At 44.6% G+C, this 21792-nt stretch overlaps 1 protein-coding gene across 3 annotated transcripts in view; it reads right to left on the reverse strand.

The window, feature by feature from the left end:
• The window catches only part of Snx24 (sorting nexin 24), a 138221-nt gene that overhangs the window by 6029 nt on the left and 110400 nt on the right, over positions 1–21792 (reverse strand). For all 3 annotated transcript variants that reach the window (XM_060377266.1, XM_060377267.1, XM_060377268.1), the window contains 3 exons: positions 3973–4067; positions 2001–2033; positions 1426–1490 (listed from right to left, as the gene is read on the reverse strand). In XM_060377266.1, coding sequence (XP_060233249.1) covers positions 1426–1490; positions 2001–2033; positions 3973–4067 — 193 coding nt within the window. The remainder of the gene's footprint in view (positions 1–1425; positions 1491–2000; positions 2034–3972; positions 4068–21792) is intronic.

Raw genomic sequence — 21792 nt, forward strand, 5'->3', positions numbered from 1 at the left:
TAATTACAGCTACTCTCAAACAGGAGTTGCCTTATTTTGGTCCACACGATCAAGTGGCCAACAATACGCACACCTTAATCTTCCTGCTTCCCACATTTGCCCCTGACGTTTCTTCCCAGAGGCTCGTCTGGCCTCCACTGTCAAAGCATATACTATGTGGTAGGTACTGCTTAAAGAATCAGATTTGAGGATCGGAAAACACCCTTCCCTTTCCACTGAGCTCTCGGCTATTCCTGTCCAGTCATCATTCTGTTCTCTCCACTGCGGCAGGAACTTGGGACAGGTACCTGAAATATCTGAATAAAGAAGATGACTATTTCAGTCTAGACTAGGTGATATCCTATTAGCACAATGCCAGCTAACATACAAATACGTTAAACACGGGAAGCAGTTCTTAAGAGGGACAGCAGTTCCCCACTGAGATGACATGCACAAAAAGCCTCTCCGGGAAACCGTATTCCTTCCAGCTGAGGCAACTCTCTGACCACAGTCGGAGGAGGCTGTTGGCGAGCTAGTCTGGTCCTGGCCACCTTTCTTCTACTGGTAAGCAAGTGGGTGATCTCAGTACAAGCCCCTGACAACAAGCCCCTTCTCCAGCTCCTAGGAATGTTTGTTGACAGAAACAATGGACCCTGTATCTGTGCTTTCCTGTGGTTGTGATACTTGTGATGCCCAGAGGTGGGAGACCCGACATGCTAAAAGCAAAGAAAAAACTCGGGCCTCAAATGGTCCACCTGAGCCTGGCAAGTCACTGACATCCTTGAGCCTGGATTTTCCCCTTTAGCCAGTGATATTACCTGCTGAATCTATTTTATAAGGCTGCTTGCAAATTAAATGAGATAATGCCGGAGAATGTCCTCTGGGAAAGCTGCATAGGAGAACATTTCGAGACTAACTCGGGGGAATTGCAACTGAAAAAGGATGTATGCTAAAATATTGATTATGGTTACACTTAAGTCAATTAGTTGTATTTAAAATATACAACTTAAAAATATATAGTCTACCATCACAGACACGGAAATCTAAATAGAAACATGGGTGGGTATATTTGCAACGCATGCACACGGTTTTTGGAAAGAAGCATTTTTAAGGACTAGAGTCTTGAACCTAGACCGACCTCCAGATTAAAAACAAGCAGCAGTCTAAAAAACATCACACACACAAAAAGAAGAAAAATAAATACCTTCATCCCCTCTTTCTCTAATTCAAAATAGGCTAGGAAGAGAGAAAGAAAAATTACATTTCCTCCTGAAAGGCCGGCCCCAATTAAAATTCTAAATGTCTCTTACACCGAGAGCCCTGGTTTATTGGCAGATGATTAAGCCCTGGACCGATGTCACTCTGCTAGACCCGTATTACAAACGTGGTTTATGTGGTGCCGGGGCAGATCAGTAAAGAGCTGTAGCAGATGACAGGTTTGATTACCGCTGGCTGCAGGCAAGACGTATGGATCCCCGAGGAACAGCAACACGGGCTGGTGGGACAGCTTGCTGGAAAGGTCAGAAACAGGCATGTCAGCATCGGGGGACGATGGTAAACAGAAAACACTACAAACTAGCTTTGAGGGGATCAAACTGCTTTGTGGAACGTCTTCAGGTCTCCGCATCCACCAGCGTGGATGAACAGCAGCAAACACATGGAGGGAAACCATGGGCGCTGTATCTGTCTTCCAAATATTTCTCTGGGGGCTATGAGACAGACTCATCTCATCTTTGCAGTAAACATCACTGCTGGAAAGTACTTTCCAAAAACTGTGATTTGATCATACGTAAAACAATACTGTTATTACCTGCATGAAGCTATGTGGGGTTCTTAACCCTTTTCATTCCTAATTATAAATAATTAATGCTGCAAATCACTGTCAAATATTTAACCTCTTAAAACCAGTATCAACAAAGGCTTTCAAGAGAAGCATGACTTTAAGCATACATACACAGGTAACAAATTGCAGTTCTATTTTTGATCTCTGTAACTCTTGGTTGACTGATGTTAGTTCTTACCTTGATTCTTCAGATTCTGTCTCATCAAAAGATCTAAAGTTTTAATAAATGAAAGAAAGAAAGAAAAAGACCAAATAAGTTGGGCCAATATTTACGCTAACAAAGCAAAAGATAGCATCCTTAGCACCGAATTGGGAAGCAAACAGAAAAACTGAAGAGTTTGCACTGAGCCACACCACAGCTGATGACTCATCCCAAGGAATCTTTAGCCTAGAAGATCCTGGGGATTTCAGCTTTCCTTAATATCATTTAAAAATCGTATGGCCTTTTACTGTTTTGGGGTTGAAACAGAAGTAAAAAGACCGTCTTCCCTGTCATTGCTAATGCCTCTGTGCAAAGCTCAACAGTATCTGTGACCCAGGAAACACGAACACACTTGCAGGTAGATTACTTGGAGGGTATGGAACATAATCCAGGCTCTGGGGTGAGTAGCAAGTGGCCTTGAGTCCACAGCTCTGATGTGGAGTGGTGACAGGGGACTGCGTTCAGCAGACAGCTCAGGTGTAGCCTGACTTCAGGAAAGGGCTGGAGACAGTGGGGGAAAAAGGTAAAGCCCTTGCTGCTGCTGGATTTTTGTTGCCTGACATTTACTGCCTTATTTCTTTGTGGCTGACTGTTTTCACAGCCTAGCTCAGCACAGCTTGCTGTAGCTCTCTTTAGAAGAACTTTCTCCAGCTGCTGGGGGTGGTGTGCCTCTAGCTCCACAGTTAACAGGGACTGAACCCCATCACTTATGAGTTCCTGAGGGAGAAGCAGCACTCAGAGAAGATAGCAGCCCTACCCCTCCCCTCTGTGGAAAGTCTGGGTCCTACCACTTGCAAGGCTTGGGAAACACACTTAAATACTGTGCCTCTGGCCAAGAACCAAATGAGGAGTGTTGGACCAATGACCTCTAAAGTCACCTCTCGATTTAAAACTATAGGATATGGGGGCTGGAGAGATGGCTAGGCTCGGTGATTAAGAGCACCTGATGCTCTCCTAGAGGACCTGGGTTTGGATCTCAGCACCCATGTCGGGCAGCTCACAATCACCTGTAACTCCAGCTCTGGTGGAGCTGATGCCCCCTTCTGGCTTCCACAGGCACCCTCTCCACATACACAGCACACACAGACACATTCATACACCTATATAATAGAAGTCTATATGAATATATAGACTTGGCACAAGTCGAGGGACTGTCCTTGCTTATACTGTCTGGACTCATAATTACCATCTGTGACACTATGTCGTGCAGCTGGAAAGCCGTGCAACTGGGGGAGCAAAACTGAGGTTGAGACGTGTCCAAACCCATCATTCTGAGACTGGAAGAAGTAGGACCGTTCCCTCCTTGCTGTGGGCCTGCGTGTCCCAGGGCACATGGCCTATACGACTCGACCTCTGCCACTTTTGAGGTAGTCAGGTAGCCTGGTGGCCAGGTTTCAGTTAAACCTCCTCCTTTCTTCTAAGGACATGTCCAGCTGGCATCTGGAATTCTCTTCATGCAGGGGATGCATTTCTCATCACCTTGGCCCCAGCCAATGATACACACTCCACTCCCCAAGGTTTATATAGCCCCAATTCACCCCCAATAAAGAGAGCTGTTTTGCTGAAAACAGAGAAGGCCATGCTCACTGTGGGCCCAGATCCTGTGTAACACACCTGTCTGGCTAAGTTTCTTTCCTTCCAGTCCTGCCTGGGGTGCAGAGGTGCCTGGATACCCCAAGGGCAGAAGCAGACCTCATGTGACACCGTTATTTAAGAGATTGGTCCTTACGGCTAAGCTTGAGTTTGCTGAGACCATCTGTAGCAAGATGGGAGACTCGGGAGGGATTTCTCTCACTGGGAGCAGGGGGATGAGAGAGTTAACACCTCAGCTACGAGCCCAGATGTGGCCAGTTTGCCCTGTGGCACGACCCTGAGGTATCTGTTAGAACTATCAGTTGTTGAAGAGTAACTTAAAACACCCACCCACCAGGTAAACAGCAGTGCTTACCCACAACTTTCTGCCTTTGGTAGAGAGGGCAAGTGTCTTACATTGAGGAAGTCAAGGAAGAGTTTGGGGAGCTCTTCATTTTCCAAGATGACGGCCTGTGAGAGCAGAAAACAGAATTGGGAAAGGAAGACGAGTCTGTTAGGCCATCAATCAAAGGAACGCTATCGAAAAGTCGTAACTGTCCATCAAAGTCCTCACCAACAACATTCCTCACAAGAGATATGAGGAATGGTCCCCATGCCAGCCATCATGGATTCAGGCTGACGCATATGCTACACAGCATGAGCTTCAACCTGCGCGTTAACCACTGCTCCTCAGTAGATTGACAGAGGGGTCTTCTACCTTCAGACTCTCACTAATGGACAGCTCATTGGGGAAGTACTGGACATGGTCCTTGCCCATACGGAGACGCTGATCCAGCCCAAACAGTCCAACCCCAGGCATACAACAACACTGTTAAGATCCACGAATCAAGTTTTCCTTAGTGAGTGATAAAGCATTTACATTTCCATAACAGGCCACCACTCCTAGGAAATACTGTAGTTTGTCCATCTGGAAGATTTAGTCTAATTCCTTCGTTTTCACCTGTGTCTCTACTAGGATCAGCTGACATTTACTGCCATCCGGACGGCTCCACTTAGAGGGTCAGTGACAACTTTTACCGCTAATTGTAAATCAGGGTATATACTGAAAAAAATCTATAAAGTTCTTCCACTTAAACAGCTTTGCTAAAGAGCTGGCATAATGGCATAAACATGTCATCACGCTGAGAACCAAATTAAGCAATGCAGAGGAGAAATCTGATGGTGGCTGAGTGCATTTTCATATTTATGCATTTTGAAAAAGTTTGCCAACATGTGTCAACAGATTACACACTTGATACCTGCTTCTCTCCCCCCACTAAAGACAGCGAGGGCAAAGCAGCGACAGCTACGTAACCGCTCTTTTGCTCGTCTTTTGAAAGAAAGGTCTATTATCTAGCCCAGGCTGGCCCTGAGCCCAAGCTGGTCCTGAATTCACAGCAGTCGTCTTGCCTCGGCCTCCTCAGTGTTAAGACTGTAGTAAGGAGCTAGCCTTAAGGGTCTACGTAAATAGCATAGCATGGGTAATTTCCCAACACATGTTATCTAGAGAATAATGAAAACTAGTGACATATTCCCTGATAGCATCTTAGAACTAGCCATAACTGGTGCAGAAGATACAGGAAAAAAAAAATCAGGTCAAATGATAAGCACTTCTGTGCATCTTGGGCATACCATCACTTCCATATTGAGTCACCCCATTTCTCAGAAGGTTTGGAATCCTGCTCCTCACTTCAGACCATATACATGGAATGTGGCCACAGAGGTGGCCAGGCCTGTATGTGCCTTGCAATCAGTCCCCACTTCTCCTGCTCGTTAGGTCCCAAAGACAGCCCTCCTGGGAAGTTAGGGTGTCTGGGCTGTCACAGTCCCTCACAGATCCATAAAGATCTTAAGGGTTTCATGAGGTCCCACCCATTGTTGATCTTAGGGCCTGTGCTGTGGGTGTTCTGTTCAGGAAGTTGTCTACTGTGCCAATGAGTTCAAGGCTCTTCCCCACTTTTTCTTCTAACAGGTTTAGTGTGTCTGGTTTTATGTTGAGGTTTTTGATCCACTTGGACTTTAGTTTTGTGCAGGGTGATAAATATGGATCTATTTGCATTTTTTCTACATGTAGACATCCAGTTAGACCAGCACCATTTGTTGAAGATGCTGTCTTTTTTCCATTGTATGATTTTGCCTTCTTTGTCAAAAATCGGGTATGTGTAGGTGTGTGGGTTTATTTCTGAGTCTTCTATTAGATTCCATTGATCCACCAGTCTGTTTCTATGCCAATACCATGCAGTTTTTATTACTGTTGCTCTATAGTATAGCTTGAGATCAGGGATGGTTATACCCCCAGAAGATCTTTTATTGTACAGGCTTGTTTTAGCAATTTTGGTTGGTTTTTTTGTTTGTTTGTTTTTCCATATGAAACTGAGAATTGTTCTTTCAAGTCTGTAAAGAATTGTCTTGGTATTTTGATGGGAATTGCATTCCAACAGAGCCAAAAAACCTGGGCCCAGTGGGGCCTGCAGAGGCCAACGCTCTAATCAAGGACCATGCATGGGGAGGACCTAGAACCCCTGCTCAGATGTAGCCCGTAGGCAGCTCAGTCTCCAAGTGGGTTCTCAAGTCAGTAGAGCAGGGGCTGTCTCTGATATGAACTCAGTGGCTGGCTCTCTGATCACCTCCCCCTTAGGGGGAGCAGCCTTGCCAGGCCACAGAGGAAGATGATGCAACCAGTCCTGATGAGACCTAATAGGCTAGGGTCAGATGGAAGGGGAAGAGGACCACCCCTATCAGGGGACTAGGGGAGGGGCACAGGGGGAGAAGAGGGAGGGAGGGTGAGACTGGGTGGAGAGGAGGAAGGAGGCTACAGCTGGGATACAAAGTAAAAAAATTTTAATGAATAATACAGGACCCAAGTTGGGAGGGGATGGATATCTGAAAATGAATCTTGAAGGAATTAGAAGGGTTATGATAAAAATGGATTGTATAAAATTCTCAATGCATTAATAAAATATATTAAAACAAAAAAATATCTTAAGGGAGGGAAGAAGAGAGAGAGAAGATAGAAAAGCAATGGGGAATTCTACTCTACTCATTGAAAAAAGCTGATCAGTACTTGTAGCAGGTGCGGGAATGTGGCATGAAGAGGTGGTGTGTTCAGTGGAGTCAGAGAGAGAGAGAGAGATGGTACATGCACAACTCAAAAAATGTAGCGTACGGCGACAGAGTTAAAGTACTGCACCACTCACTGAATGCTTTCCCTCCCACACTCCACCTCAGGTATAACATTCTTCTCCTCATTATGCACACAGAAAAACTGCTCGAGAAAACAAAAGAGGGAAGACGACCTCTGCCACAGAGATGACCTCCTACATTTCAGTTCATTTCTTTCAGGTTGATTGACATTTATCTCAGATCCTACCTAACCAACAGAGTTTTTGAATCCCCAGAGATGATCGCTTCAGTAGTCCGAGAAGTTCTAGATGTTTTTGCTAGGACACAGGGTGCAAGGGTTACCAAGACATTTCTAGATGTCTGCCTAACAGGACAGCATAACAACCATTTGAATAATAAAACTTAGTGTTGGGATAAACATGGAACAATTCACTCCAGAAATAGTTTTAACTACTCGCATAGGTGGTAGCCTTCAGATTTATTAAAAAAAAGGGGGGGGGAGGGCGGGGGAAGGATGCAACATTCTTATCTCCACCCCTACCTTTTTTAAAATAAATTAAATCAATAAGATGTGTGGGACACTTTTAATGACCCGAACTACTTAATTTCCAGGCTCTTTAGACATATCATCCATCACTGTAGTATGGAGGAAGGCATCTCTTGAGTGTTCAGGGGTTTGCTTTGGTTTTATTAATGCAAGATTTAGGGAATTTTAACAAGGTGAATTGTTTATTTGCCTTGACAGATTGGCTTACAATGCACTGGCTACATCCACAGCATGATCATTAATGACAAAAGACAGGCAAAAAGCTGTTTACACTGCACACAGGGACAGGAATTAATCCCTCTCCCTCTCCCTGGAGCTCTCCAAACAGATGACCACATTGTTTTAGGTAAGACATTCTGGCAGAAAGAGATGCAGAAAACTCCAGAAACTTACGAGCACCTATTTTTGTTCCCTGAATAGTCTCAATTAATATTTTCCAGAAAATAGTGGTCAAACTAATCTTCAACATTTAGTATTATGAAGGAAGTGGCCCCCTGGGTGTGCTGGGGTGTTGGTAAGGTTTTTGAGTATGTGGTCAGGAATGTTTCCTAAGCTGTTAGGAAACCTTGCACACACACACACACACACACACACAAAAAGAATTCATATTCTAATTCAAACAAAGATGAATCCACCTAATTTAATATAATATGTACAAATGAAACAACTGTCATTAATTAGGACCGAGATGCCAAATAGGAATTAAATTAGTTTCAGTCAGCCTTTGGGGCCATAAATACATGATCTCACGCAGGAGACGAAGCAGCAAGCGGAGCCTCCCAGCTGTTCCATTTCCATCCTCATTCCTTGAAATGTGCAGCCTTGGGAGCCACCACCCTTCTCAAAGCTGCACCTTGACTCATCCCACAACTTCAGGACCCATCTGGTTTAAATCACCTGAACTTATTCCCCAGATAAGCCCCCGATTGTATAGAAAATCACATTTTAAAATACGAAATCCTGCCCCCCCTGGTTTTGATTGCCCGTCCTTGTTAGTCTTTGGTGGTATTCCTGCTTATTCTCAAGGCAGTGTGGGAGCACAAGGCACGAGTTTTACAGTCAGACTGGGTCTGCAGCCTTCCTCCTTGTATGTACGGGGTTCCTGTGAGCATTCGAGGAGACATGTCCGGGAGTCTCTGGCACAGAACGAGACTGTGAGAGATTTCACAGTGCGATTTTTGTCATCTTCATTCCCAATTTATTTTACTCATTTGGAAAGGTTAGGTGATTATCTATGTAGTTGAACAGATCTTAGTCATATGTGATTTGTGGATCCTTTTGAAACTGGATACAACTAAGTCTCAATCTCTGTCTCTGCTCTCTGTCTGTTTCTCCTCTGTCTCTCCTCTCTGTCTCTGTCTCTGCCTCTCTGTCTCTTGGGAGGTGCAGACCCCTGACAGTCCTGCAGAGGACTCCAGCTTTTACTGACACACAGACCAGTGCTGTTCATAAGCTTCCCAAAAGTGCTGTCTGGGACCTGACACACAGACCAGTGCTGTTCATAAGCTTCCCAAAAGACGCACTGGCTTCCGGCTTCCTGTTTGGGGTCTACCTCTCAGTCAAACAGGACCTTGCTAGACTCTGTGCTGCTTCCACATCACTATCTTTAGCTCTGGGCTGTTGTTAAGAACATTTGTTGAAACAGCAAAGACACTATAGTAAAGGATTCTTCCTGACAGACCAAAATCTACTACGTCAGTAGTTGTAGTTAGCATTCTGTGCTCACCACCTCTATGTTCTGTGTCTCTTACGTGCAACTTAAAAGTATAACAATTAGTGGTGCCTAGGGTTTGCAAACCTGAGGAGCCAGTAGGGACAATAGGATTTGAAACTCTCCAACAACAGCTGGAGAAGCCTCGCCCGCTGTACCAGTTAGGTGAGGAGCATTTTGGTGGTGGTAGGGGGCAGTGCAAGACCCCAGCTCAGTGCTGTCTACTTGACAGCCTCAAGGCCCTGGTAGTGGAGTTTCCATGCCGCTTGCCCAGTCCTGCAAAACTGGCATGTGAGGTCTGGCAAACAGTTTATGAAGTAAGACAGTGTAATTCAAAATGAACTGGACAAATTAGAGACAACTGTAGAAATAAACCCCATTGACTCTTACAGGTATGAGCACTGAGTAAAACGCTGTAAGCGGCACAATTAATCACAGACCCAAGACGGAGGGTAGCTGCTTCCAGGTAGCTGCTTCCACGTAACTGCTGTGGGCATCTGGTGTGTGTGGGGGTGGGGGATCAGCATGAAGTGTTTCGTCTACAAACTGTCAAGAGAGATGTATACCCCCCCCACTCAGTACATTTGCCCCGGCCCCTGCAACCCAAGAAAGAGAAAGAATGCACAAGGAAGAACCAGAGGCAACAATGACTAAAAGAATGTAGTTTCCAAAGAACGAGGCTCCTCAAACGAGGACCGGGTGTTGGGCCACCAGGGAAAGGGACAACTCTTCCCCTGCGAGGTGCGGCTGGTCACAAGTGGTAACCTACTGGTCATTCAGGGTGTCCAAAGCAAGTCTGCCTCATTCAGCAGGGAAGATGGCTGCCTCCAGCTGAAGCCGGTTCAGTGGACCTAGGGGAATGGCCTATGTGGGGAAAAGGAAACACCAAGGAATTCGTACAAAATCGGGGTCCTTTAACACGCACGGAGTGGGAGACCCTACGGATGAACCAAAAACGCACCCCTGAATCTTCACTCCTCCAGTTTGTCACTTAGGAATGTGTGTCAAATACATGCATGTCAGTAAGATGGGCTGTAACTGAATCACAGGACCGCACCGTGTGTGCAATGTCCCGTGACACGCTTGGGTATCACCGCATCTGATAAGGATTAAATATGTAAACGAAGTGTGCTTTGTAAAAGCCAAACCTTATTCTTTTTCTCTACAAAGCATTGAATGAATGTGTGCGTGCATGTGTGTGTGTGTGTGTGTGTGTGTGTGTGTGTGTGCGTGCGCGCGTGCGCTCTCGCATGTGTATATCATACTCTATAAAACCATTTACAGAAACCTGTCTGAATGGGGCAGAAAAACAACAGCGCTGGCGCAGCAGCCTCGCCAGCTCAGTGTTTACTCCAGAAATGTCGTTTTTATTGTAAAGGCGCAATTATCATCATGTAACACAAATCACAAAACCCCGATTTTTCCACCTTATCAGCTTTATAAAATCGCGGTCCCGGAGGGCGCCATTGATTAGTTACACATGTTCTTTCTGCGGCATCCCAAATACTTAATTGTCACTTATCCTTTCCTCTGCAGTAAGTAAAATGTGGTCACAAAATTACAGAGGGACCTGTTCTGCCTTAACCTCTGCGAGATGCCATCATGCGGCAGAAAACACTGGTAAAATATCACGGGGTAACACTGCCCGACAAGGCGGACGTATAAACACTGTAATGATTTCCCACGAGTTTCCATTTTAGAAAATTGTCACTAAAGCCAGCATAAATGGTGACATGTCTCCACTGAGGACACGGTGAAATCGAACGCTGGCATTCTAGTTAGGGCCAAGCCTACCCAGCAGCCAATTATAACAGGAAGGGAACATCCTGAAAGCGCGGCCGAGCCCACTCTAACCTTCCATGATCGCTGTGCAGGGCGCTGTTGTTTTCACCCATTTGATCTTTTTATTATCTTTTCAAAACATCAAACATACAGGCACGTGCATACATGCATAACGGGTATGTTTTCCCCTATACTGTTGCTATGGTTACGTGAGTGCACTCCCCACAAGGTTGCTACAGGATTCGGGGGACCTCTATGTCACAGAAGTCAGGAGGTTTTCGGGAGTGCTGTAAGCGCTTCCATGCCACCTAGTTTGGTCTGAAACGTCTGATTTGGGGAGTGACAAAGTTCACCATGACAGTTTTTCTTCTCCTGCCTACGAAAGGCGCTTCATATCATTCCTACTTCAGAGGAGCCGCTGAGAACAGGGAGGGAGAGAAATCAATATCACTTCACAGCAGTAAGTGGGCCTCCATGTCGCTGTCCTCTGGGACCCAAGCCTACAAGCTTGTGGGGGCTCTGTGGTCCTCAGTCTCCCATTTAGTCACTTCCCAGCACTTGGTCACAGCTCACACAATGAGCCACAGTAAGACTAGCAGAGTGAGTCAAATAAAAAGCACACAGCTCACAGAGTTCAGAAGACTGAGATCACCTGAAAAATAAAAAGCAGGTGTGCTGATGAAGACCCATTGGCCCGTGCAGTCTTTGTTTTGCTGGGACTCCATCCCCGAGGCATGCCTCGCCTGTGCCTTGGCAGAGCCTGTGTTCAAACAGCTGTCTGCTCAGCTTTTCCAGAGCTTTGCAGACTATCATAAATATCTATACATGTGTGTGTGTTTATGTATGTGAATGTCAAGTAGGTTCTATTTAAGGAATGAAGTCTCTGTAAAGAAATAATATGATTTGGCTTAAGAAATTTTGAAAACAAAATTCTTTAAAAAAATGTTCATTAAAAATTTATTACATACCAGGATGTAAAGTGGATAAAAAAATAAATAAGTTCAAACAATTTATTACTTGCTGGGTTCATGCCTGTAATCCCAGAAGAGGCAGAGGTAGAGGCAGAGGCAGAGGCAAGTGTATCTCTGTGAGTTCAAGGCTAGCCTGGTCTACAAAGCAAGTCCAGGACAGCCAAGGCTACACAGAGAAACCCTGACTCAAAAAAAAAAAAAATGACTTTTAAAATTTTAAATTTTATTAATTACAGTTTATTCACTATGTATCCCAGCTGTAGCTCCCCCCCCCCATCCCTTCCCAATCCCTCCCTCTTCTTCTCCTATGCCCGTCCTCCAGTCCACTGATAGGGGAGGTCCTCTTCCCCTTCCATCTGACCCTAGTCTATCAGGTCTCATCAGGACAGGCTTCTTTGTCTTCCTCTGTGGACTGGTAAGGATGCTCCCCCCTCAGGTGGAGGTAATCAAAGAGCCAGTCCATGAGTTCATGTCAGAGACAGCCCCTGTTCCTATTATTGGGGAACCCTCTTGGACACTGAGCTGCCATGGCTACTTCTGTGCAGGGGTTCTAGGTTATCTCCATGCCTGGTCCTTGTTTGGTGTATCAGTCCCAGAAAAGACCCATGTGCCCAGATTTCTTTGGTTCTGTTGCTCCCCTTGTGGAGCTCCTGTTCCCTCCAGCTCTTTCTATCTCCCCCTTCTTTCATAAGATTCCCTGCACTCTGCCCGAAGAAGTTTGGCTATGAATCTCAGCATATGTTTTGATACCCTACAGGGTAGAGTCTTTCAGAGGCTCTCTGTGGTAGGCTCCTGTCCTGTTCCCTGTTTTCTCCTTCTTCCAATGTTCATCCTGTTTGCCTTTCTGAATGAAGACTGATCATCTTACCCAGGGTCCTCCTTCTTGATTAGTTTCCTTAGGTGTGTAGATTTTAATATAATTATCCTATATTATATGTCTAATATCCACATATAAGTAAGTATAAACCATGTGTATCTTTCTGCTTCTGGGATGCCTCACTCAGGATGATAAAAGAAATGACTTTAATTTCGAATGTCTGTGTGTGCATGACATGAGAGTTGGGGTAGAGGCAAAGTGCAGAAGTCAGCTGTTTCCCTCCAACCTGTCCCTAAAATCTAACTCATGACAGGATTGGTGGCAGGTGCCTATACCCACTGAGCCATCTTGCTGGCTCAAACCCTTTTTTAATAACAAGGTTTCACTGTGTATGCTAGGATAGTCTGGAACTCGCAGTACAACTTAAGCTTGCTCTGAACTCTTGAGTCTGAAAAACTCTTCTGTTTTTCCTTCTGAATGTTGGGAGTACAGGTGTGTGCCACTCTGCCTAGAAGAATACATAATTTTTGATGTGATTAAGAAAAAATTAACCATGACCAGGTGTGGTGGTACACAGCTTTAATCCCAGTATCCTAGGAAGCAGAGGCATATCTCTGAGTTCAAGGCCAGTCTGGTCAACATAGAGAGATCCTAGTCAACCAGGGCTATCTAGTGAGGCCTTGTCTCAAAATAAATAAATGGATGGATGGATGGATGGATGGATGGATGGATGGATGGATGAAATGACTACTAAACAGTAGAAATTAGGAAATCAACTTACCTTTTGGGCTACTTTCTGCATTATCTACTATATAAAAATGTTTGTCTCTACCATTTAGCCAAACAGACACCGTGCTCCTTCCCAGGACTTACCCTTTGGTGCTGAAGTGGATAGTGTCCCGCAAATGAAGGTGGAAAGAAAGTAGCTATTCTTTAAGTGCCCTTACTAACCATGAGGAGAGGGACAGTTTCCCTGGGGAAGCGCCTCCTGAGCTTCTGGGAGGTGAATAAACTAGTAAGGGTAGAGAGATTGAGCTATTCCAAACACGAACCCTGGTTTCTTCAAGGACCTGCGGTACACATACCTACTGCACTGTAGTTAAGGGGACGCCACAGGCTACCATCGATTTTTTTTTTAATGAAGGGCTCTAACGGCATGTTCTATCCATACAATTACAAACACTGCTGTATGTCACTTGGTTAAACAATGCTATGACTAGACGTGTAATTAGTTTTACATGAATTTAAGAATCCTTGATGAGCAGAGCTCATTAGTGGGAACACAATGGAAAATGGCTGGGGAGTATGACGTTCGACTTAATTCAAGACCCGGAGCAAATCCTCAGAGAAACAATACAAGAAATGAAATGTGGCCATGGAGGAAGTGGTTCCTAGGTCTCAAACCGAAAGCTAATCTGTAAAGGGGACCATTAAAAAAAAATTGTGAGGAGGTATTTGGCATCTTTGCTACAATGAAAAATGCAGTCAGTGAACTGTTCACATAAAATACAGAGAGGTTAGCAGCAGTCCAGACAGACCCCGAGCAGGAGAGAACACAGCAGAAAACAAGACGGCAGTGTGGTCCTTTCTGAAGACTGATGATGACGACCATGAAGTGAGGAAGATCAGATCAACAGGCTTCCTCAGAATGAACAGCTGGCCAGGTTAGGTTCCATGAGCCGTTTTTTTTTTTTTTTTTTTTTTGTTCATCTTCCCACCCCTTCCCTCCCAACTTTTGCTAGAACATGGACATGATCTTTGAGATCAGCTATAATTTCATAGTCACAAAGAAAAGGAGGAAAGCATAAAATAATTCTAATCTATGATAATCTTGAGCCAACAAATCAAGACTTAAATGTATGTACTGCTGTACTGCCCAACCCTCAGATGTTGTTAAACTCATTTATTTTGGTTGTTGCCGGTGGCACTGCGGGTTAAGTTTGCTGTTGGTCTATAGACTATATGTGCAGAGACAGAGACAGAGAGACAGAATTCCAATACTGAATGTGACTTACTACTTTGAGAATGTTTGGGGGGAGCAGAGCCACCAATTTTGATATTACACTTTAATAATTCTTTAAAAAAATAACATGAAAAGCAAAAAAGAAATTCCATTCACACATACCTTGTACTTTTTAAAAACCTGTGTGCCTAACTCAACAGGTGTTAAGAACCCATACTGCAAGACAGAAAAGAGGTCAGCTGATGACATGGACCTGAGCAAAGAAAAATGGAAGCTGATAAGCAGAAGCATGTCCTCCCAGATGGGCGAGAGGTGCCCCTAGGAAATGCAGAGTTTCTTCACCCTTCTATCCCAAAGGATTGTGCAAACGCTGCAGAATCACCACAGGGAATGCACTTGCACTATCCACATGAAGATAATACAAATCTTATTTAACAGGTCTTTCTAATCAAAAAATTTATGATCTAACAGCTTTCTACTAAGTTCTTTTATTGAAAAGAACTTCCATTAATATTCTAGTAGGTTTCATATATCTTAAAGAGGGTAGGTAAGTTTGAGAGAGAGGTAACTCACTAATAAAGAGGAGGAAAAACTAAAGGTAAAGAGAAGTGGCTGGAAGGCAAGCACCTGATGTCTCAAGGTAACATTCTGGGCAGACATCACTGGTGCTTGGCGAGAGATTCAGGAGGTGCACCATGGGTAACCATGACAACCTAGAGAGCCTGTCTCTATCACCTCACTCTCCACACAAACCACCCCAGGTTGTGTAAGAAGCCCTTGCCTTGAGACAGAAGGGAGCCGAGAGGTGCCTGGGAGCCCAGACTTGTTCCTACACCTACCCACACAGTTCTCTACAGCTGTCTCCTCAAGCTTCAGTGGCTGCTGAGCTCTGGGCCACCAGCAATCAATGACATTGATCACTCTACAGTTACTGAGAAGTGACAGGGAGGAGGAATAGAACTCTGTGAGCTGTATGCCCTTTTGAACATTTATTTACTTAAACTTCAGAAGTTAACCTTAGGCTACATCCTGGTGAGTTTTTTGTCAACTTGCTATAAACTAGGGTCATCTAGTAAGAGGTAACATTCTCTTATTCATCAGATTGCCTGTAAGCAAGTTCGTGGGCCATCTTCTTAATTGATGACTGCTATGGAAGGGCCCACCCCACTGTACACCCTGTGTTTGTTTGTCTGTTTGTTTGTTTTTATGGCAGTAACACAGGCAGCTACTGGCTGATTACTTCTTGTTAAACTTCCTGAGGTCATAGCCAGCTTCCCCCATAAGTATCTGGAGATCACTGCCAGGAAGTCATGGGGTATATAAGAATGAAAACTGAGCAAGCCAGTAGGTAGCTTTCCTCCACAGTCCCTGACTCAGTTCCTACCTCTAGGTCCCTACCTTGCTTGAGTTCCTGCCTCAGTTTCCCTCCATGAAGAACTGTGACCCAGAAGTATAAGATGATGGATGACCCTTTGGTCATGATCTTTATCACAGCAATAGAAAGCAAACTAGGATGCACGAGTTAGCTGGGCCCCAGGAGTTTCAGTTTTCTCATTTATAAACAGGCTCAATGGGAGTATCTGCTTCAGAGGACAGACTCATGGTAAAGTCTGGCTCAAGCCTATAACTTACAACAGTGCAGGGTATGTAGTAATAATCTAGTGAATGTGGGTTTTGTAAATTAATTTAAGAATAAATCAAAGCCTGATATAGCCAATTAAATATTATTATATAAACAAAATAATCTATTACAGAAACTGGAAAGAAAGGGATCCTCTTCTGTTTTTAATTACGTTATCATTAATTTTAAAAAGCTTGTGTTTTGTATGCAATCCAACTATGCTGTATCTTCCAGGGCCCTTAATGTGTACACGCAGGCAAAGAATGTGCTTGTTCCACAGACTGTTTTATACAGAGTTCATGTAAGCCTGCCCTTCAAAGGATTATCTCTGCAGGCAGGAGGGTCATCCATGCTCTGGTTCTTCCATCCAGGGCCCTTCTGTGTACTGTGACTCAGTTTTGCTACAGTGAGCCCTCGGCCTACTGAGAAGCTGCTTTCTCACCAGGTACCTACTAGCTCTTCTGTCCTTCCTGTGCAGCTTACGATTACAGAGCCCAACCCCACATCAGCTCCTGAAACCAATACCAACCACTACTGCCACGCCTCCCTCTCCTCATGACATCTCTGCTCAGGTTAATTCTCAACATTCTCTTATTCGTGCTCTGGCCCAAGCTGTTAAACAGTGAGGAAATCACGTACTATGAACACATTGTTCAATTACTTCCATTATATACTAACTTGTTTTTTTGTTTTTTGTTTTTTTTTTTGTCTATTTAGCTCCAACTCCAAATGGAGGACTGAGTGAGTCTCAGTCAGCATGTTGACTTAAAACTCAAACTCTTATCTTTAGAATATGACCCAATAACCTTATCCTTTTTTTCTCTAACAGTGGCTCTCAAGCGCATGCCAGAGTCACACAGAAGGTCGTCATTAAGGTCGTCTGGTACAGACCACCAACAGTTTCTAACCTAGACAGCTTTTGGTGGAGCCTAACAATTTGTGTCTTGAAGAGTTTGCCAAACTTCCAGACAATGCTGATGCTATCATCATGCCACAAAGCCAGGCTTCGTTTGTTTTCTCTGCATAGCTTCATCTGCCTTCCCCTCTTCGTTGACAGCTCCTCTTCATGCATTAGGGAGAATAGAAAGATGTACCTGACTTCTTCATTGCCCTTCCCCTCCCCCAGCCCTCTGCTGTCTGAGCTTTATGGAGGAAGCGTTTCTTCTTCTTTTGCATGCTGGCTTGTGTGACACTCCTCTGGTTCTTGGCACATTGTTGGTTTTCTCAGCTATCTATTTATTTAGTTATTGCTTTCTTTCTCCTGCTTATGTATCAGTTCTATCAATCTATCATCAATCTATAGCCATCAGTGTTTCCATCCATCCATCCATCCATCCATCCATCCATCCATCCACCAAGCCACCCACCCACTTTTCAGCTCTGCAGCATCGTTCACGTCAGCATGGATGTATGCTCTAACATCTCACTGTGGAACAAACACACCAAGTCCCTATAACCCGAGACGCTAACCCACTTCTCGGTTCTTTCTAGAAAGTTCTCAGCTGCAGTCTCCTGTCTCATCTTCAGCTCCCTCATTCCGCAACGTCACACACTGACCACAGCTTCCATCGTTTCCTGTTTTCTGCGCACTGGTCACAGATCTCTTTGTGTTAAGCCGAACAGTCAGTTGTGTCTTCATACACGCGACTTCTGAGCAGCTACTACATGGCCACTTCCCACTCCCTAAGCTGCTCCATTTACCCTCTCTTCCTCACACACTCCCTAAGCTTCTCCATTTACCCTCCCTTCCTCACACACTCCCTAAGCTTCTCCATTAACCCTCCCTTCCTCACACACTCCCTAAGCTGCTCCATTTACCCTCCCTTCCTCACACACTCCTGGAGTTTGTCTTCTCACATTCTCAGTGTTACTTGTTGCTGCTTCCTTTTCTGCCTGCCCTGAAAATTCAGACAGGTTTTTTTTTTAAGAATTTGCTGGCACTTTCTTTTTCACCACACTTTCTACAATGGTTCTTTAAAACCTTAACTCTGATGAGAGAGATAAAGACTGGGCTTTTTACCCAGGTTTCAGACTCATAGAAATAAACATGCAGTTAACCTGCCTACTTGAACTTATTATTATTATTATTATTATTTCCTACCTGAATGTCTTACAAACATCCTCATTTCAAAAAGTCTAAAGCAGAACTTGTTATTTCCTGAAACAATAATAATAACTCTGCCACTCCATCCCTCCATTGTCTTCCTTTCCTCCATTTTCCCACTCAGATGCCAAAGTCTGAGGGCTCGATGTCTTTCCTCTTTCCTCCAGCACCAGCCTGCTGGCAGCATCAACTGGCATCCCTTTCCTCTGTCTGATAGTGGTCCTCCAGCTCACACACTTCACATGCATACCCCCTCACACTTCACATGTATAACCCCTCACACTTCACATGTATAATCCTAACACATATTACATGCATAATCCACACACTTTACATGGACAATATTCCTCAAGCTAAATACCACCGCACAGGTGCCTGCCCTCACTACTGGCACCCAAACACTTATTCTTACTCACCTTCCCCCAACTCCTTGTTTGCTTCTTTTATTTCCTCTTACTTGTTTTCCTCCACTCAACTCCAGCTCCAAGGGGGGCAGGATTGAGCGAGTGTGCCTCATTCACTGCCGCCCCTCTGAATCTTAGACAGGATTTTGGCCATGCACAGTGAGCCGGGAGGCGGGCACAGGAGGAGAGCCAATTTAAAGTCAGCCTGGATTACACAGCTAGAACCTGACTCAAATGAAGCAAAGGAACCTATAGCTTTGCAAGGGGGTCACACCACAGGCAGAATTAGAGGTAACAAAGGTAAATACTGAGAAAGAGAGGCTGGGTGGAATTTACAAAGAGAAATAGTATAACTAAAAGCTGAAGGTAGAACAGTCTGTTTGGGAAAACAGCCAATATCATTGTAGCTAGCATCTGACCAAAAGCTTCGGGAAGCTCAGTTCACACGAATACTGGAATAAGGGTTTTATAGACAGGTAGGAAATAAGCAAGAGATTGCCAAGAAAAACAAAACAAAACAAAACAATAGCGTCTCATATCTTTGGGCTGTTTTGTGCCTTGCTTACTGGCCTCACGGGGGCTGAGTCACGTCAGCACCACTGCCTCCTTTGAGGTAAGTCAATTTAAGACGACTTACTAGATTGAGAAGACGGCATTCAATAAAGTCACACTCCTGTCCTACCAACTCATCTTTTGGGATCCAAGTCTTGAACTTTTTCCCTGAAGTGCTCTTAAGGGTCCCTGTCCCACAGCTGCTGGCCTGCAAGAGTAAGCTCCTCCCACTTCATCTTCTCATCCATGGCCTCTCCCATGAGACTCTGGATTAGGGGAAGCAAGACTCAACCAAGAAGGACAGAGGGAAGAATCAACAAAGAGGAGTGTGCTATCTAATGGTGTGGCTTATAAGTTACTGGCCAAATGAGCCACTGTTCATTTAAGCTGTGGGGGAAAAAAGTAAACCAAACAGAATAGAGATGTGCCTGGTGTCAGCCTTAGCCTGCTGGCAAGCAGGTCCCTTTTGGCCTTTTATTATTGCTCATTGCAATATGACTTTCAGGACCAAAAGGGACTTGGAAATAGCTTTGTTCAACAGACTTTTGAATGTACATGGAGAAAAACATAGGCCGAAGACCACCTGCTCTAATTTGTCTTTTTAAGTATTATCACAACCAGCACTAAGAACTGAGGTTAAATTTCCAGAAATTCACTACAGTTTCTAATGCGTCAACCAGGCATCGTTTCTGGAAACGGCACATTGTGCGTCCTCTGTCTTAAGAGCACTTACTAGGAAAGAAGTGAGCTGGAGGGCTGGACCCTTACTCCTTACCCCTGATTACTGCAGCGAGGGCATGCTTCCTGACTGCCATAACTTTTCTTGTTTTGTCTCACTGATGCTTCCTTACGAGGCTTTTGGGTCAGAGTAAACTCCGGAGGATTGAGCTGACATTCCCTTTGAAACTAATTACACTAAACAGCAGGCGCCCTCTCTTCAAGTCTGAGCAGAAGGCAGAAAGCTGATCAGGGAATTTGGGGTTAATGCTCTCATTTTGGGGAGCTTCTCCAAGATTAGAAATCCCATTCCACTAACTGTCATCTGTGTGATAAGGATCAAACTGGTAGATCAAAATAAAAAATGTATAGAACAGTATAGCTTCTGTGAGAAAGCACATGGAGATATTTGAGTGCTTTGCATTGAATTGGCTTATGACCCTCGTGGTTGGGGGAAGCCTGCTATTCGAGTCAGAACTTTCGACAAACTGCTGGGCTGACCACACAAAGCTGGCAGGAGGCAAGCTGCAGAGAGAAGGCGATGGACTCATGTCTGTATGAACTCCCTGCCAGTAACTCCCATTTTAAGAGAAGAGGTAATTCCTCACTGATTATTACAAAGAGAGACTGCTCGGGGAAGAACATCAATGCCGATGCTAAACCAATAGCTTGTCGTGGTTTTCCAGTGGTCTTGGGTTGTTAATGTGATGAATGAAAAACCACAATTACCACCAACATTTAGTAGACCCCACAGCATACCTTTTCAAAGATATTAAATTCACTCTAAACATGAATAGAAACAATTCAATTAGAGATTAAGAAGCAGTTGCTGATTACTCTGAGCTTACACTCTAAGGATCAGGGAGTCTGAGAAAATTCTAACAGTAAAAGCTAATGACTGGTCATGGCTGATGTCTGCCCTGCCCTGACTCTAGCAGGCTTGATCCTGAAGCTCATGGAGCACACAATGGTTTACATTTTATGTAGATGGCACATAGTAAGGCCAAATCTTTATCTATCTATCTATCTATCTATCTATCTATCTATCTATCTATCTATCTTTGTAGACCAGGCTGGCCTCAAACTCAGAGATATGCCTGCCTCTGCCTCCTGAGTGCTGGGATTAAAGGCTTGTGCCACCACTGGCTAAATTTTTTAAGATGTAAAATAAAAAGTATAAGTTGTACTTGCCTTAAGTCAAAGAACCACTAAGAGCAACGGATGCCTCAGAGTGATGCAGAAGTCAATGTGAGTAAGCAAAACAAGGAACATTTTGGCGAGATGACAAACTCCATTGTCACCCAGGCCCGCATCCGGGGCTCAGAGTTGGCTCACCCCAACATCTACCCTATCTATGAGCTGCTGGAGCGCGTGAAGGGCCTGGTCCTCATGACACCGGCCACGGCAGGATATCCGAGAGGAGTCCTGAGGGGGATCCAGCACTGACAGGATAGCAGAAGCCAGAGGCCTTGAACCAGACCAATGACTCATGGCAATGAACATCTGCAAGTAAAGCTATCTGGGCAAAGGGTACACTGTGCGACCCGCTGTGACCTACTGCAGCTTCCGCGGAGAGAAGATTGTAGAAATTAGTTTACCTTAGTTTTGTCTTCTTGGGGGGGGGGGGAGTTTGCAAAGGCAGAAGGCAGATATTAAGGTAGAGATGAGTGGGAATGGGGTATATGGTGTGAAATTCACAAAGACTCAATTAAAAAAAAATAAACGGACATAGAAATAGGAAGTGCTTGCTTTCTGCCTGCGTTCCCTCACTTTAGCAAGTCCACCTAGCCTGCTGCTGAGGCATTCTGTCCCTGGTATTGCAGCCTCCTCCTTCAGGCTTCTGATATTGGCCAGCAGTGCGCTACAGCCTCTCTGGAACTCCAG

This window comes from Meriones unguiculatus, chromosome 2, assembly GCF_030254825.1.
Source record: "Meriones unguiculatus strain TT.TT164.6M chromosome 2, Bangor_MerUng_6.1, whole genome shotgun sequence".
Taxonomy (NCBI): domain Eukaryota; kingdom Metazoa; phylum Chordata; class Mammalia; order Rodentia; family Muridae; genus Meriones; species Meriones unguiculatus.